General features: G+C 41.6%; 1 protein-coding gene across 1 annotated transcript; it reads left to right on the top strand.

The window, feature by feature from the left end:
• Nucleotides 1–2,056: 2,056 nt before the first annotated feature.
• On the top strand, nucleotides 2,057–14,647 carry LOC124114379. Its single transcript, XM_048389787.1, has 7 exons — nucleotides 2,057–2,157; nucleotides 4,185–4,374; nucleotides 7,711–7,840; nucleotides 9,197–9,334; nucleotides 12,083–12,471; nucleotides 12,886–13,050; nucleotides 13,917–14,647. The coding sequence occupies exons 2-7, from the start codon at nucleotides 4,329–4,331 to the stop codon at nucleotides 14,072–14,074; spliced, it is 1,026 nt and encodes a 341-aa protein (XP_048245744.1). The 5' UTR covers nucleotides 2,057–2,157; nucleotides 4,185–4,328; the 3' UTR covers nucleotides 14,075–14,647.
• The last annotated feature ends 431 nt before the right edge of the window (nucleotides 14,648–15,078 follow it).

Below are 15,078 nucleotides of genomic sequence, written 5' to 3'. Positions count from 1 at the left end.
GCCACATGTTTGTTTTCTCTCTGGCACTCCACTGGATTAAAGAAGCCAGGTCAATATTCACTATACAAAATATCCAAAAAATATTTGTTCCCTTACATTATTTGTTCAGTATATAAACAGTTGCCCTTCCTGTGAGGATAATTTAGCTACTATGATTGCAGCGTTTTGGGTCACAATGAATTGATTATTAGATTTGTCTTCCATTTCGTTTTTATGATGAGGGAGGGGGCGTGTTATTGTTTGTGTAAATAAAATCTTTTGGGACAATCTCTCTGTTCAAGGCATCAGCGTATATTTACATCTATTGGAATAATGCTCATAATATCAATCACTATATTGTGTGAATCAGATTCGAGATTATTTACAGGGCAGCAAACAGCTGGACTGTTGCTGAGAGTAATGTCAAACAAAACACACCCAAATCCTTACATCCAAGCAGTGATAAATACGACTCTCTCATGTGTTCCTGTGTTTTTGTTGTTTAAGGCTGCACTTTGCAATGTTCCAACTACCAGTATATGACAGCTGTCTGGAAATAATCGAATCTGGACCAGACAATCCAGTGATTGACATGAGCATCGATCCACGCAATTGGGATATCATGACATGCATCAACCAAGTCAGCGAGTCTGACCACCCGATCCTGTTAGTTGCCTCTTACGACAAGCATAGTCGCCTTTTACTAGTCGCCTTTTACGGCAAGCATGGGTTGCTGAAGACCTATTCTACCCCGGATCTTCACGGGTCCTCTCTCATGTACTGACCTGCTCATGAAGAAAGGTTATAGGAGGAACTGAACATAGACTTCACTCTAAGAACACAGATAAGGGTCTATTAAGAGTCCGAGTCACTGAGCAGGCCCTACTAGCTCACCTGGAATACTTTACAGGGAGACAAGAGTTCGGAACTTTATAGATAACAACTTCTGGTTTATCGCATATAGCAACGTTTCAAAGTAGATTCATACACTGTCATCAAGCTCGAGTAACTACAACCAAGTGGAAAGAGGTGTGCATCATATGTTGTGGTAAGCAGCTGATTTACACTGACAACAACAGGTAATAGTTAAGTAGCACACAGATAATTGTCTGCAGCTAGGTGTACAGTATGAATAACAAAAAGGGCACAGGCAATGAAGCCAGATATACAGTAAAGATTAAAGAGTTGTGACAAGCTGATTGGATACTAATTACAAAGGCCTATTGCTTGGTTAGCTCTTCAAAGGCAGACGAGTTGTAATACCCTTGACCTCGGATCGTTTGTGAGGGCGGATTTCTGTCTTCTGAGAGTTTTCTTTTAGTAAACTGATGTCCCAACCAAACATCAGGACTTACAGAGCACCTGAAATCCTATTTTAAACCATTGGGCATCTGAATGAAAACAGACAAGTGTTGAATCCTTGGCAAGAAAACTTCAAATTTATTATGAACACACAATGTCATTTAGAAAGTGGTCAAATGTACCAAATGTTATATTTGGGATAACACTTTCTTAGTAAAGTTCAGATTCTTGTACTTTTTTGGGTTGAGTCCCATCCAGGATTCGAAAACACACTGCCAGAGTCAGGCACCTAATCGCCCGCACACAAAGTCAGGATCTAACCCACTCAGCCACCGAGGCTTCCGCAAAAATGAAAGTCCGACAACTAGTAGATCACGTACTTTGTGTACCCCTCTGTACTTGTCGGACTTTCATTTTTGTGGAAGCCTTGGTGGCTGAGTGGGTAAGATCGCTGACTTTGTGTGCTGGCGATAAGGTGCCTTAATCTGAGAGTGTTGGTTCGTATCATGGATGAAAACAGACAAGTGTTAAGTCCTTGGCAAGAAAACTTCATATATATATGTTCTGTTCAAATATGCCATAAGAACAAACACACGTTTTTATTTTTTTTTCTGTCGATAAGGTCCCGACTATCTTTCGCCTGCTGACTTGAACTGAAGGCTTTACATGAAAGTGTTTCCCTTGAAAGATTATGACTGATCACATCTAAATTCGTGTTTACCAGTGTGCGTATTCTAGTTCCCGCCTTCCAGAAGACCCTTATAGTTCACCAAACAGATGACACACAGACGGAAAGAAATCCAGCGTTTCTCTCGCATAACAGGGCAACAAGGCGCGAGTTGACATTTACCATGTATATCTAATTAGCAATCGCGGGTAAGTGCTAAGCCAGTCTAAAGTGAAACATTCCTGCCATTGCTTTTGATACCTTCATCCTGGAATGCTAAATAGTTGACTGTTCATAAAACAACTGTGTATCTTGTTAATTAAGAAAACCAGTTGATGCATTTAAAGTATTCCTTTTTCCGAAAAACACACGGATTGCCAACTCCTGGTGATATAAAGCCTTATTCAGATACAATGGGAGTAGTTTCGTCCACGGAGATCCCAGTGTAATTACATGTGGTCTGTGGGGGAGGGAATTGTTCAAATATCAAGAATATTTCTCGCCTGGTCAAATACTGCTACTTTGAAGACGGGCAACATTTAGAAGAGTCAATTTGAATTCCAACCCCGAGCGACCTCGTTATAGGGCCACACATAGTGTTATCAACATGTCGTCGTTTGCACGTTGCCATTTATCTTCATGTTATCTGCGTTTTGTTGCATGCATGTTGTCGTCACCATGTTGACGTCTGCATGCTATCTGCATTGTCATCTTCATGTTGTCCGCGTGTTGTAACATGCATGTTGTCTGCATATTGCCCCCTGCGTGTTGTCTGTACATTGTCGTCTGCGCGTTGCCCTTTGGTGTTGTCTGTATAATGTCGCTTGCATGTCTGTATATTGTCGTCTGCGCATTGTCAGTATTTTGTCGTCTGCATGTATCTGTTGTCTGCATGTTGTCGTCTGCGCGTTGTCTGTATATTGTCGTCTGCATGTTGCCGTTTGCGCGTTTTGTCTGCATATATATTGTCGTCTGCGTGTTTTCTGTATATTGTCGTCTGCGTGTTGCCGCCATGCGTGTTGTCTGTATATTGTCGTCTGCGTGTTTTCTGTATATTGTCGTCTGCGTGTTGCCGCCATGCGTGTTGTCTGTATGTTGTCTGTAATTTGTCGTCTGCGTGTTGCCGCCATGGGTGTTGTCTGTATATTATCGTTAGTGTGTTGTCTGTACATTGTCATCTGCGTGTTGCCGCCATGCGTGTTGTCTGTATATTGTCGTTTGTGTGTTGTCTGTATATTGTCGTCTGCGTGTTGCCGCCATGCGTGTTGTCTGTATGTTGTCGTTTGTGTGTTGTCTGTATAGTGTCGTCTGCGTGTTGCCGCCATGCGTGTTGTCTGTATATTGTCATCTGCGTGTTGCCGCCATGCGTGTTGTCTGTATATTGTCGTTTGTGTGTTGCCGTCTCCGCCTGTGTTGTAATGAGCTTTGTACGTTAAAATCTCGTTCTGTTAAATATGTTCTGTGATTACGAATTTAGGGTCGTGTTTTTTAAAGAAAACATTCCACGAATAACTGTTTTCAGAAAGGAACAGAAAAAGTTATCAAGGACAACTACCCAGCAAATCTTCACAACGCTAACATGTTAGATATCTACGATGGCAATACATCAGCCTAACGTTCCCTTATGTTATACAGTGAGTGAGTGACTATATTGTTACACCGCTTTATAGCAATGTTCAAGCAACATTACGACGGGGGGATCGAACCAGGGTCGTTGGCGTGAGGGTCGAACGCTTTAACCACTACCCCACCCTCCCTAACGTTATTCATGCTGCATATTCTAAATTGAAATGTTGAAATCCTCATCAATGCGTGTGACTTCAGAAGGGTATGACTTTTTTTATATGTTTCGATGACTGCTGTAATACATCCAATTTTCTTTGGACACAAAACATATCTTTTTAAAGGCATCAAGTGAACAATTATTTAGTTTATATTAATTTATTTGGTTTTCCTTACTACAGGCAATATGATATAGTCAGTCCCTTTGGAAGCAACAGTGGAGTGCGTTTTAATGTTATCAAACTATGAAACAGTTTTTCTAAAATGTAGTTCCGGTTGGGGGCGATTTGTAAGAGTTACTTAATGTCCTTGTGATAACTGTATTGGCAACATGTCCTGACGAGCATTACGTATCGAAAAATATATATGCATTAAAAAATACAGAGACCACTCGATCGCCTCAAATCCCGTCCGTGTGAAGCAATAGAACACGGACTATTTATCCATTTTGCAGGGCGTTATAGTGAGGGGATGACGTCACATGAATAAGCCAATAAGGGGGAGCACCCTCCAGTGTAATGAAAACGCACCCACACGCAAAGCTGTCCGCGGGGACTGAGAGGTGAAGTAACATTCAGCCGCCCCCCTCAGTGTCATCATGTTGCTCGCTTTTCTTGGACTTTTAGCTGTTTGGCTCGCCTCTGGTAAGACGTCAAAATATTCTTTGTTTCCTATAATTGATAACGCTGTGGGTTTTTTTCAAAATAGAGCTGGGTTACCTGCGGATTCAATCGCGCTCAATTGAATTTGAACCGAACGCGCCAAGCATACTTTGGAGTTTGTAGTAATCGCAGTATTGCATTTTGTAACCTATGATTGTACATATCACCTGCCTACCGACAATAGTTGAAATAGCAGATAGCTTGTGTGGGGAATTGTAGGTAAAAGTCCATGTGGGAGATTGCTTGTGTGGGGAATTGTGGGTAAAAGTCCATGTGGGAGATTGCTTGTGTGGGGAACTGTGGGTAACATTCCATGTGGGAGATTGCCTGTGTGGGGAATTGTGGGTAAAAGTCCATGTGGGAGATTACCTGTGTGGGGAATTGTGGGTAAAAGTACATGTGGGATATTGCCTGTGTGGGGAATTATGGGTAAAAGTCCAGGTGGGAGATTGCTTGTGTGGGGAATTGTGGGTAACATTCCATGTGGGAGATTGCCTGTGTGGGGAATTGTGGGTAACATTCCATGTGGGAGATTGCCTGTGTGGGGAATTGTGGGTAAAAGTCCATGTGGGAGATTACCTGTGTGGGGAATTGTGGGTAAAAGTCCATGTGGGATATTGCCTGTGTGGGGAATTGTGGGTAAAACTCCATGTGGGAGATTGCCTGTGTGGGGAATTATGGGTAAAAGTCCATGTGGGAGATTGCCTGAGTGGGGAATTATGGGTAAAAGTCCATGTCATGATGTGGGAGATTGCCTGTGTGGGGAATTGTGGGTAAAAGTCCACGTGGGATATTGCCTGAGTGGGGAATTGTGGGTAAAGGTCCATGTGGGAGATTGCCTGAGTGGGGAATTATGGGTAAAAGTCCATGTCATGATGTGGGAGATTGCCTGTGTGGGGAATTGTGGGTAAAGGTCCATGTGGGAGATTGCCTGAGTGGGGAATTATGGGTAAAAGTCCATGTCATGATGTGGGAGATTGCCTGTGTGGGGAATTGTGGATTATTTCGAATAGTCCATGTAATGGATTGCCTTTGTGGGGGTTTGTTGAGTGAGTGAGTATGGTTTTACGCCGCTTTTAGCAATATTACAGCAAGATCACGGCGGGGGACACCAGAAATGGGCTTCACACATTGTATCCATGTCGGGAATTGAACCCGGGTCTTCGGCGTGACGAGCGAACGCTTTAACCACTTGGCTACCCGACCGCCCCTTGTCCTTATTGACAATAGGCGTTAAAAGTGTTAAAAAGGGTATGAAATATCATAGATAAAGTAACTGATTGTGTTAACCGACCCTTCTAATGACTTTACAACCAATTGTTTCCAATGACTCTCCAACCGATTGTTCTAATGACTCTCCAACCGATTGTTCTAATGTCTGTCCAACCGATTGGTGTAATGACGCTACAACCGATTGTTCTAATGACGCTACAACCGATTGTTCTAATGACTCTCAAACCGATTCTCCGAATGATTTACTACATCCGACTGTTCTCATGACACATCTGAGTGTTCTAACCGAGTTAGATGACTGTTCTAATGACACTACAGCCGACTGTGCTAATGGCGATATATTTGACTGCTCTAATCATGCTGCAACCGACTGTTCTAATGACACATCTGAGTGTTCTAACCGAGTTGATGACACTACAACTGACTATTCTGATGACACTACATCCGACTTTGCTAATGGCAATATATTTGACTGCTCTAATCATGCTGCAACCGACTGTTCTAATGACACGAAAACCGAGTTGTCAAATGAGACGCTACAACCGTTTGTGCTAATGACATTACAGCCGACTGTTCTAATGGGGCTTAAACCGAATTGCCAAATGAAACTACAACCGACTGTTCTAATGGCAATACAGCCGACTCTCGTAATGACGCTATATTTGACCTCTAATTACGGTGCAACCGATTATTCTAATGACGCTAAAACTAACTGTTCTACTGACACCATAGCCAACTGTCCTAATGACGTTATAATCGAGTTCTAATGCCGTTGCCACCGATTGTTCTAATCAAGCTAAAACCGACCGTTCTAATGACACTACAGCCGACTGTCCTAATGACGTTATATTCGACTGTTCTGTTGACGTTGCCACCGATTGTTCTAATCACGCTAAAACACTTTTTCTGATCACGCTAAAACCATTGTTCTAATCACGTTAAAACCATTGTTCTAATCACGCTAAAACCGGCCGTTCAAAGTCAACAGGTGTTGTGTCACACTGAAGTATTCATCAGCCAAGAAGAAAACTGAATTATTATTTTCTTTCAAAATGAATATATGATATTGCACACCAAGTCTCATTTTCAACCAAAAACGTCAAATAATAAAAAGTGAATTAGTTAAGACCAAAACGTCACTTGCCGTGCGTGTTGGAAATGATCGCAATGATCCAGTCAGTATTCCGGCAGGGTGATGCTTGTTTACCCTCGGTCTAAGTACATGTATTGACTGTAGATAGAGATGCTAGGGGTGACACGGGTGGCCTGCCAGGACACTGCTTGCTATATGTACATAGGTAATCTATTACACACATCTCAGGTGTTCACGTCAACTGCCTACACGTGTGGGGTCGACGAGAAACCTTCATTAAATGATGTAAAGTACTGTTTATTTGTAATGTATGTATGGATATGGTTAAAATTAATGTGGCGATGGAGAGTTGAACTTAGGGGCCGACCTTTTGATATTGTCTGTTGGGATTGGGGATTCAGGCTGTTGAGAAAAAAACCCGAAATGATACAATTTCCTTTACAGTACAATTTCCGTTGTGGCACAATTTTCCTTACAGTACAATTTCCCCTACAGTACAATTTCCCTTACAGTACAGTTTTCCCCTACAGTACAATTTCCCCTACAGTACAATTTCCCATACTGTGCAATTTCCCCTACAGTGCAATTTCCCTTACAGTAAAATTTCCCATACAGTAAAATTTCCCATATGGACAGTTACCCATACAGTACAATTTCCCATATGGTACAATTTCCCTTACAGTACAATTTACCATATGGACAATTACCTATACACTACAATTTCCCATACAGTACAATTTCCCTTACAGTACAATTGCCCTTACAGTACAATTTCCCTTACACTACAATTTCCCATATGGTACTATTTCCCTTACACTACAATTTCCCATATGGTACAATTTCCCTTACAGTACAATTTCCGAACTAAGACCATTTCCCTATGGAACAATTTCTCCTCTAGTACAATGTCCCTAATGGTACGATTTCCCTTCAAGTACACTATCGTGAACCTATTGCATCACTCGACTCCACCCAAGCTTGTCTGTCTACAGCGTCCTCCCAGGGTTGTGAACAGGGCGTGATCGTCTCGTGCATCCAGCCCATGCTCCCGGTGTTGCAGGACCTCACCTCCAGCCTGCAGACCGGCAACATCAACCTCGCAGCACTTGCACAGGCCTGCCCGTAAGTCAAGGAATGGCAAGTTGGAGACTATATGCATTATTCCGTCTATTTCGATTTGATTGAGAGAGGATTTTGATATTTGGGACCCCTCCCATTTAGAAACGCTGGATCCTCCCTTGTCGTGTATTATATTACAATCTTCAGCGTAAGTGCTAAATATCAGCATTCAGTCCTCTTCCTTCTGTGTCATTATATATGTGTTATTCACTACTTCTTTTGAATGGAACCCATGACCATTTGATCCTGCCAAGGGAGGCAACCCCGAACAGCGCTAGTGTTTAATGTCATATTCTGATCACATTCTGTGCGTTCTATGTGACTGTGTTTGTTACATACTTCATTTCAAGAAAGTGGGAACTACAGTTTTATGTATCTACACAAAATCTATATTGCTACAACAGGATTACCCATTGCTCTATGGCTGGACCAATGCCGATGCTACGTTAAATTTTAAATCATGCACAAACTCACAACTGGCTGACGAGCCAGATGTTATCTACACATTCTACCATGAATTTGGAATTTACTCGATTCTGATTGCTCAATCAGAGGCTATTAAATCACAATAAACCCCCTCTGATTGAAACAGCTGGTTTGACGGCCGCCTCACCGCGGAAGATAATATTCATAGAATAGTACTATTTTCAGTCATTGTCGGTAGGCATATATAAATTATTACATCTACAATTACAGGTTACAAAATGCACAGATGCGGTTACTACAATATTCAAAGGATGTGTGGCAATACATTTCGTGCAGAAAGCACGATATAAATCTACAAGGGGAATGTATTTACGTTTTGGAGACAACAGAGAGCTTGGAATTTTGGCACTGTACTATATACGACTGTAACGTCATATCTTTTGCGTCACAATGAGCGATAAGACGTCATAATGGTGACGTGCAATGTAGAGCGAAAGCCTTACGAAGCTTGCTTTGTTTTCTTTAGGGACGCCCACCTCATGGTAGCTTACCAAGTTGCCGTGCTTATATGCTTTCAATGCCTGCCATATGTTCGAGTGAAGTATTAGGGTGTCAACAAACTGCTTGAGTATATACAGCGCCATATTTTGTTCGGTGATTCCGTAACTCAGATCGATAACCCACTAAATTTAACATTTGAAACCTCACGCTGCGCGTTCGGTTCCAAATTCAATTTAGCGGGATTAAATCTACAGGTAACCTAGCTCTACATTGAAAACACAGTATGTTTATCTCCTAAATGTCATTATGTTTCAACACAAGCTACATTGAACAGCGATGAGCTGATCATTGTCCTAGATTTTAAGAGTGCTTCAAGTGATGGGTAAGTTTGCACTAACAATTGTTTAATGGTCCTTACTAAATCTGCTTCAGCGATTACCGCACCTACAAAGACTGTACTTCCCCCCAGTGTCTACCCCCGCTGTTCAGAGATGTTAATCAGCTGCTGCTCGAGGCGTTCTCCTACATCTGCGACGACGCCTTCTCAGGTACTAAATATAAATATGTACAGTAAACTATAGATATGCTATTAAATCATTTATAAAGCATATTCAAGTAATTGCTTTGAAGGAAAAAATTATATATTGCCAAACCAATATTGCTGACAAAAACGTTAAAAACCAACTAATATTCCGGAAACTACCGAGAGTTAATGAGTAGAGTTGTCATCACGTGACCTGACGTCAAAGTGCAGAGTTGACTTGCAGACGATCACTGTTTCTGCATAGTGTTCGGTAGATTTTCTAACTAGCGTTCGCCATGACATCACCATAAAATGCCACCAATGAAAATGTTGAATTTTCACTCAATGACCTTACACATATTCGTCTATATGACATCTTCCCGAAGCAAGAGAGTAAACTGACTTTAAAAGTCCAGTTTCCACCCTTGCCGAACTAGGCTAGAATTACTGGGCTCGATCTTAGTGCCACCAGTGGCTATATTACCAGTTATGTCCCCTCTAAGCCTCTCCTATGGACCAATGAGATTCCACCTCTCGTATCACCCAAAATGGTGGCGCCAAGTCAGGACGATCTGATCGATAATCAAGATCTATATTGTGATAAAACGGGTCTTACATCGCGAAAGTGCATCAAATCACGTGAGCACCTTGATTAAAAACATGAAAAGATTTAGAAAATATCTGTTGACAACGAGTTGGCGGTGCACATGTTTTGCAAATCCTGCAATCGACCGAAATCTGCACGACAGTTAACGAACGTGATTTCGATTTCGGTGCGCGATTTTGATTGGTCTATGCATAGACTCGTTAGTCCAGCCAAAATGTAACTCCATAATACCAGCCTAGATCGGCAAGGGCGGAAACTGTAATTTTATAGTCAGTTAACTCACTTGCCTCGGGAAGATGTCCATATGAATACGAGCCCCTGGTCAGTTAGAATAGCCTTGAAAGGAGCCAGGAAAGCGATGAAGTGAAGACGATCAATCTGATGTCAACACGGAAAGACTAGGGAACACAATCTGGCATCAAGCGCTATCCTGACATTTCTAAATAAAATGGACTCTTAGCAATAAAATATCGTGACACAGTTATTCTGGGGGGAAATTACCAGGTGTAGATTGACGCTTAGCATTGTCAAAACACTGTTCTCTGTGTTGTCTTTATGCCAAACAATTAGCATAGTGATAGGGCTGAAGCTATATATGTTTTCTATACAAATGAATGTTATGTATGTGTTAATTGTATGGTCTAGTGATGGTTGGTTCATTTGGTTTAAACAGTTGTAATAATATATACTCCGTTGGTCAATAGAAGGATAATAGTGCCTGGCAGTTAGCTTACTACGTTCACAATGACTCTACATGTTGTCAAAAACATCCATCATTATAACATGGTCTACCATATATTAGAGACAGACACAAACGAAGAATGAAATAAACAGACGTTTTTAACAACAAGTAAATGAACTAAAACTGACAATATCACACTAAAAAAAACTGTTCCATAATATATTTTTTTCTAAACATGTAGACCACATTCACACTTATCTAACCTAAAACCGTTGTTTGTGTGTCGTACAATAACTCATCCTAGATTTCGACACAGAATTGACTGAAATAAACATCGGTGGTGGATCCAGAGGCGGGAACAATCATTCCAGAGGCAAATACATGTACTTGATATTTTTTTATTTTTCTTGACTAAAACATCTTCATTTATATAATCTGTCCTGTGTTTATATAAAAAAGGTGTATATAATGCACGTGTTGGTGATTATTTACGTACTTTTTATTCTTTTTTAAAATGACGACTCAATTAAGTCCAGGGCTTACAGATACTGTGAATATAGAAGAGTCTCAATTTCAAGTCTACTTTACCAAAGACGTCCTAAAATGTAGAATAGTTGATCCTGCATGTTTTATGAATAAAAGAAGATAGGCCTTTCTTGCAGCATCAGGCACATACAAGGGTTTTAGTATGCAATACCATGAACTGAATATGTGAATTTATGTACACCAAAGCTGTGCCAAATATTTTGCTAAATGTATCTTCGTAATCAAATTCTTTTAGTTTGTGTGGATCTCTGTCATAGACAGATGCCTAAAAATGAAAGAAACATAAAACGGCTGTCCAGTCGGTTGCCATATTTCTCCAAGGTGACATCGTTGTATCCAAACTTTCCTCCTCGCTAAATCGGCCTTTTCGCTGGGAAATCTCACGAATGACACTTGGTACTTTTGTTTCACGAACTACTACACCCCCACATGCCCCACATCGCGTCTTCCATACGCACAGAATAATGACAAATCACTTCATTCTCATGTAGTTCTCAAGAAAATGGCGGACGTCCTTCCACTATGACGTCACAGCTACAGCCCGGCCTCTAGCTGGCATTTCAATATGCATTCGCGCTGGTTGTGGGCAGTTGTTCGTTGCTTTTTAAATAACAACGAAATCACATATTACTTTTTAGGTGTAAATATGTACTTGGTATGACTATTTAACATTTTAAAGTGTTTTTTTTTCAATAGATCTCCTTTAACATTGGCAATTATCTCCTGTTCCGTCCGATAAGTTTCAAGTTTCAACGTTAGGCTAATCACACTCGCATTATTTTGGGGACGCATTAATTCCATGAGTTACTGTAAGCAGAAATCCTGGTATAATTAGGACACCTTCAATGTGGCTTCTGTTGCAACCAGGTTTATAATCGGATGCGAATTGTGTTAGCCTTTCTAAGAGACAATGTTAGAAGTGGTCATATTGCAAAGATTCATCATCGTATATTGATCTAGTGGTTTTAGAGAAGCGGAAAAGATACACGTGTGTATTGAGGATTATGACATTTCGCTATCTCAAGTCTTCGTGATTGACAACATTACGCCTATTCCATGTGAAATATTCCCTGCAGACATCCTGCGGTACAGGTCATGCTGGGAGAATTTCAACCTTAACGCCGATTTCCGAGACTGCGGCTTCCAGGCTAGCGACATCGGCTCCAGCGACAGGGACCCTTGCAGGTTCTATGACGAGATCGAGGCTTGTCTTGATGACGTCACAAGGACCCGCTGTGGGATGGACCAAGCACGGGTGATACGAGGATATCTTAGCGTGGCTAATGCGCAACAGAAACGAGATCTACAGTGTGAAACAGCGCCACCTATCGACCAAGGGGAGACAACAGGTACGTGGAACATATCGACCTATAATTTCATTTTTAGTAACCATACCACATTAGCCAACAATCAACGCTAACATATAATCACATATATAAACCAGTACACACAGCAAATAGCTAATTATAGGTTTTGGCACGGAGAAAACATGATCTGAAGATAATCTGATTTTCAAAACGTAGTCTTGAATGGAAGTTATTGTCTTGAATTGAAATCACCAGTTTGAAACCAGTGCCGTAAAGCTCGAAAAATCTGCTGTCTGATTGGTTAATGTCGACCTCTTGATAGTCATTTCATTGGTCGGTCAGTTTGGGAAAGGTCGTTCTGACGTGACCTGTAATGAGATGTCCTCAGATCTTTGTTTATCGGTAGCGAGAACTAAGATATGATATAACGATGAGTGTATCACATGTGTTCCTCAGCATCTCCTCCAAAGTTCCCAGTGCGGTGCTGGGACTGCAACAGTGGCATGTCACCTGACCAGAACCCACTGTGTCCCGTGAGCGGCAACCTCACCACGGATCTCCTCACCAGCGTCATGTGTGATGACGCCTGCTTCGTGAAGACGGCCCGCTGGAATAAACACAGTACGTGTTTAGTAGAGCTTATATTTTGATCAACAGGCAACCTCGCGGGGTAGAGGTAGTAGTAGTAGTAGTAGTAGTAGTAGTAGTGTGCATAGTTATAATGCCCCAAATCCACACCCAACATTATTACTCCTGTCAATGTATCAGTTTCCACTCAATTTTCATTCTCAGCTCCCTGGGGAGAATACAACCCAAGCTGCCTGTGAGGCAGTAGAAGGCTAACAGTAACATTACCATCTTATCCTACCGGGTACCCATTCACTGCTGGGATGATAATGTTTGTAATGGGCTTCGGGTGGCCACACTGTTAGGTCGTGGGTCGATGCTCTTGCTTCCACAACTAAAGGTTCGTCTGGTCCAGTTCTGATAAATGATTCATGTCTGTTTGTTTGTTGTTTAGCGCCACACTCTGCAATCTGCCTGCCGCGTGACGGCAACTTTTCTGTAATCAGATTTGAACCAGGAAAATCAATGGTGGAACATCACACCCATATGGGTACACACATCTAACATCCGTCCTCGCTGAAATATTCCTGCTGTACGACGGTGTCCTGTAATTAATCGAGTTGGGAACAGACAATCCAGTGATTGAGATGAGCAACGTCCAACGCTGTCGGGGTATAATGACACGCAATCAACCAAGTCACCGAACGTGACAACCCGATCTATTTAGATGCCTTTTAAAACAAGTATAGGCTGCTTGGGACCTATTCTAACCCGGGGTGATTAAGGGTAATAACACATTTTGTCTTTTTGTAACCACTGGACACATGAACGTTCTCTCAGAGCATATGACCTTACTGTCTGCTGGGTAATAGTCGTTGCTGTGACAATTGCCTCACTCACTCACCCCTCTCTCTTCCCAGTTATCTACCGTGGGTGTTCCAAGGGACATTACTTACCGGAAGCTCTGGAGCGGACCGGATGTCAAGAGAACCAAGCCGAGGGTGTGGTCTGGTGCTTCTGCTCAACCGAGAAATGCAACACACAGGATATGACGTCATTCTTGGAAGAGCGCGAGTGAACTGGTGCCCATGTGTTTGATCTATGATATGTTATGGTTCAACGTGATCTTTGAAGACATGTTCCATCTTGCTTAACGAATGTTCATTTAACCAGGACTATGGAAAGATCTTTCTTTAATTAGCTAATCATTCTCTAATTAGCCAAAAAGAGGTTTCACATCACAATATCGTGTCTCTCATAAAATTAACAACGTTGACTTAACGCCAGCGCAACAACCTATCTGCTCTAAGAGACCGACCATTTGATATTCTGGGGGGAATAAATTGTCCCTGAAAATTCTTGAAAAAAATAATTATGCTTTTGACTGTTGAAAAAAAGAAAGAAATTGTACGCCACAAAAATAATATTGTTGCAATGCACTTTCCTTTTAACTGAAAAAATATATGGTTTTGCAGCTGTAGCTTAAAAAAACTAATTCTCAGACAAACTCACAGGCTTCACCCAGAAAATCAAATGGTCGGTCCCTTATGACGACTTCCTGAGTTAGGTAAGGTGAGGGACGTGGAATAGGGACTCATGCTTGACAACGATGGTTGTATCTCAACTTCACGCCGTATTAGTGTAAATAAAAAGATTGTCGTTCATACTGATGTTTGTGAGTAGCTACATCAGCTTCTAATCTATTCTATTCTTTGGGAGAACCGACGTAGTTCATTTAAATCTGAAACGAATGCGATCCTACCGTTCAAAAACAACGTTTTATGGGTGAAGTTTTAACGTATTTACCCCATCTCTCGACAATCGGCTCCCCTTTAACAGTTAAACAAATCACTCTTGGCCTAACATACGAACAATAAAAACAAAGCCCTGATAAGCTATGAGGGAACCGGATACACATTCCAGCTCACCTGACCACCCGATCCCCTTCGTCGAGACGAAAGTGATGACAGAAGACAAAAACGGAAGGAAAATGTTTGCTAGCTCACAACGCCGGTCTTAATATTTCCGAACAACTTTAGTCGATTCCTCACATGAGTGACAGGGGCCGTAGTAGTAATCGGG

The sequence above is a fragment of the Haliotis rufescens genome, unplaced genomic scaffold (genome assembly GCF_023055435.1).
Source record: "Haliotis rufescens isolate VD_foot unplaced genomic scaffold, xgHalRufe1.0.p SCAF_8, whole genome shotgun sequence".
Taxonomy (NCBI): domain Eukaryota; kingdom Metazoa; phylum Mollusca; class Gastropoda; order Lepetellida; family Haliotidae; genus Haliotis; species Haliotis rufescens.
The sequence above is the reverse complement of the archived record's forward strand: the minus strand, read 5'-3'. Positions and strand labels throughout refer to the sequence as shown.

What these genes read in the sequence shown, in the direction of transcription:
- LOC124114379 (XM_048389787.1), top strand. Translation starts at nt 4,329, where the DNA reads ATGTTGCTCGCTTTTCTTGGACTTTTAGCTGTTTGGCTCGCCTCTG. An exon ending in CGACCAAGGGGAGACAACAG is followed by an intron (nt 12,472 to 12,885) that starts GTACGTGGAACA and finishes TGTGTTCCTCAG; the next exon opens with CATCTCCTCCAAAGTTCCCA. An exon ending in GGCCCGCTGGAATAAACACA is followed by an intron (nt 13,051 to 13,916) that starts GTACGTGTTTAG and finishes CTCTCTTCCCAG; the next exon opens with TTATCTACCGTGGGTGTTCC.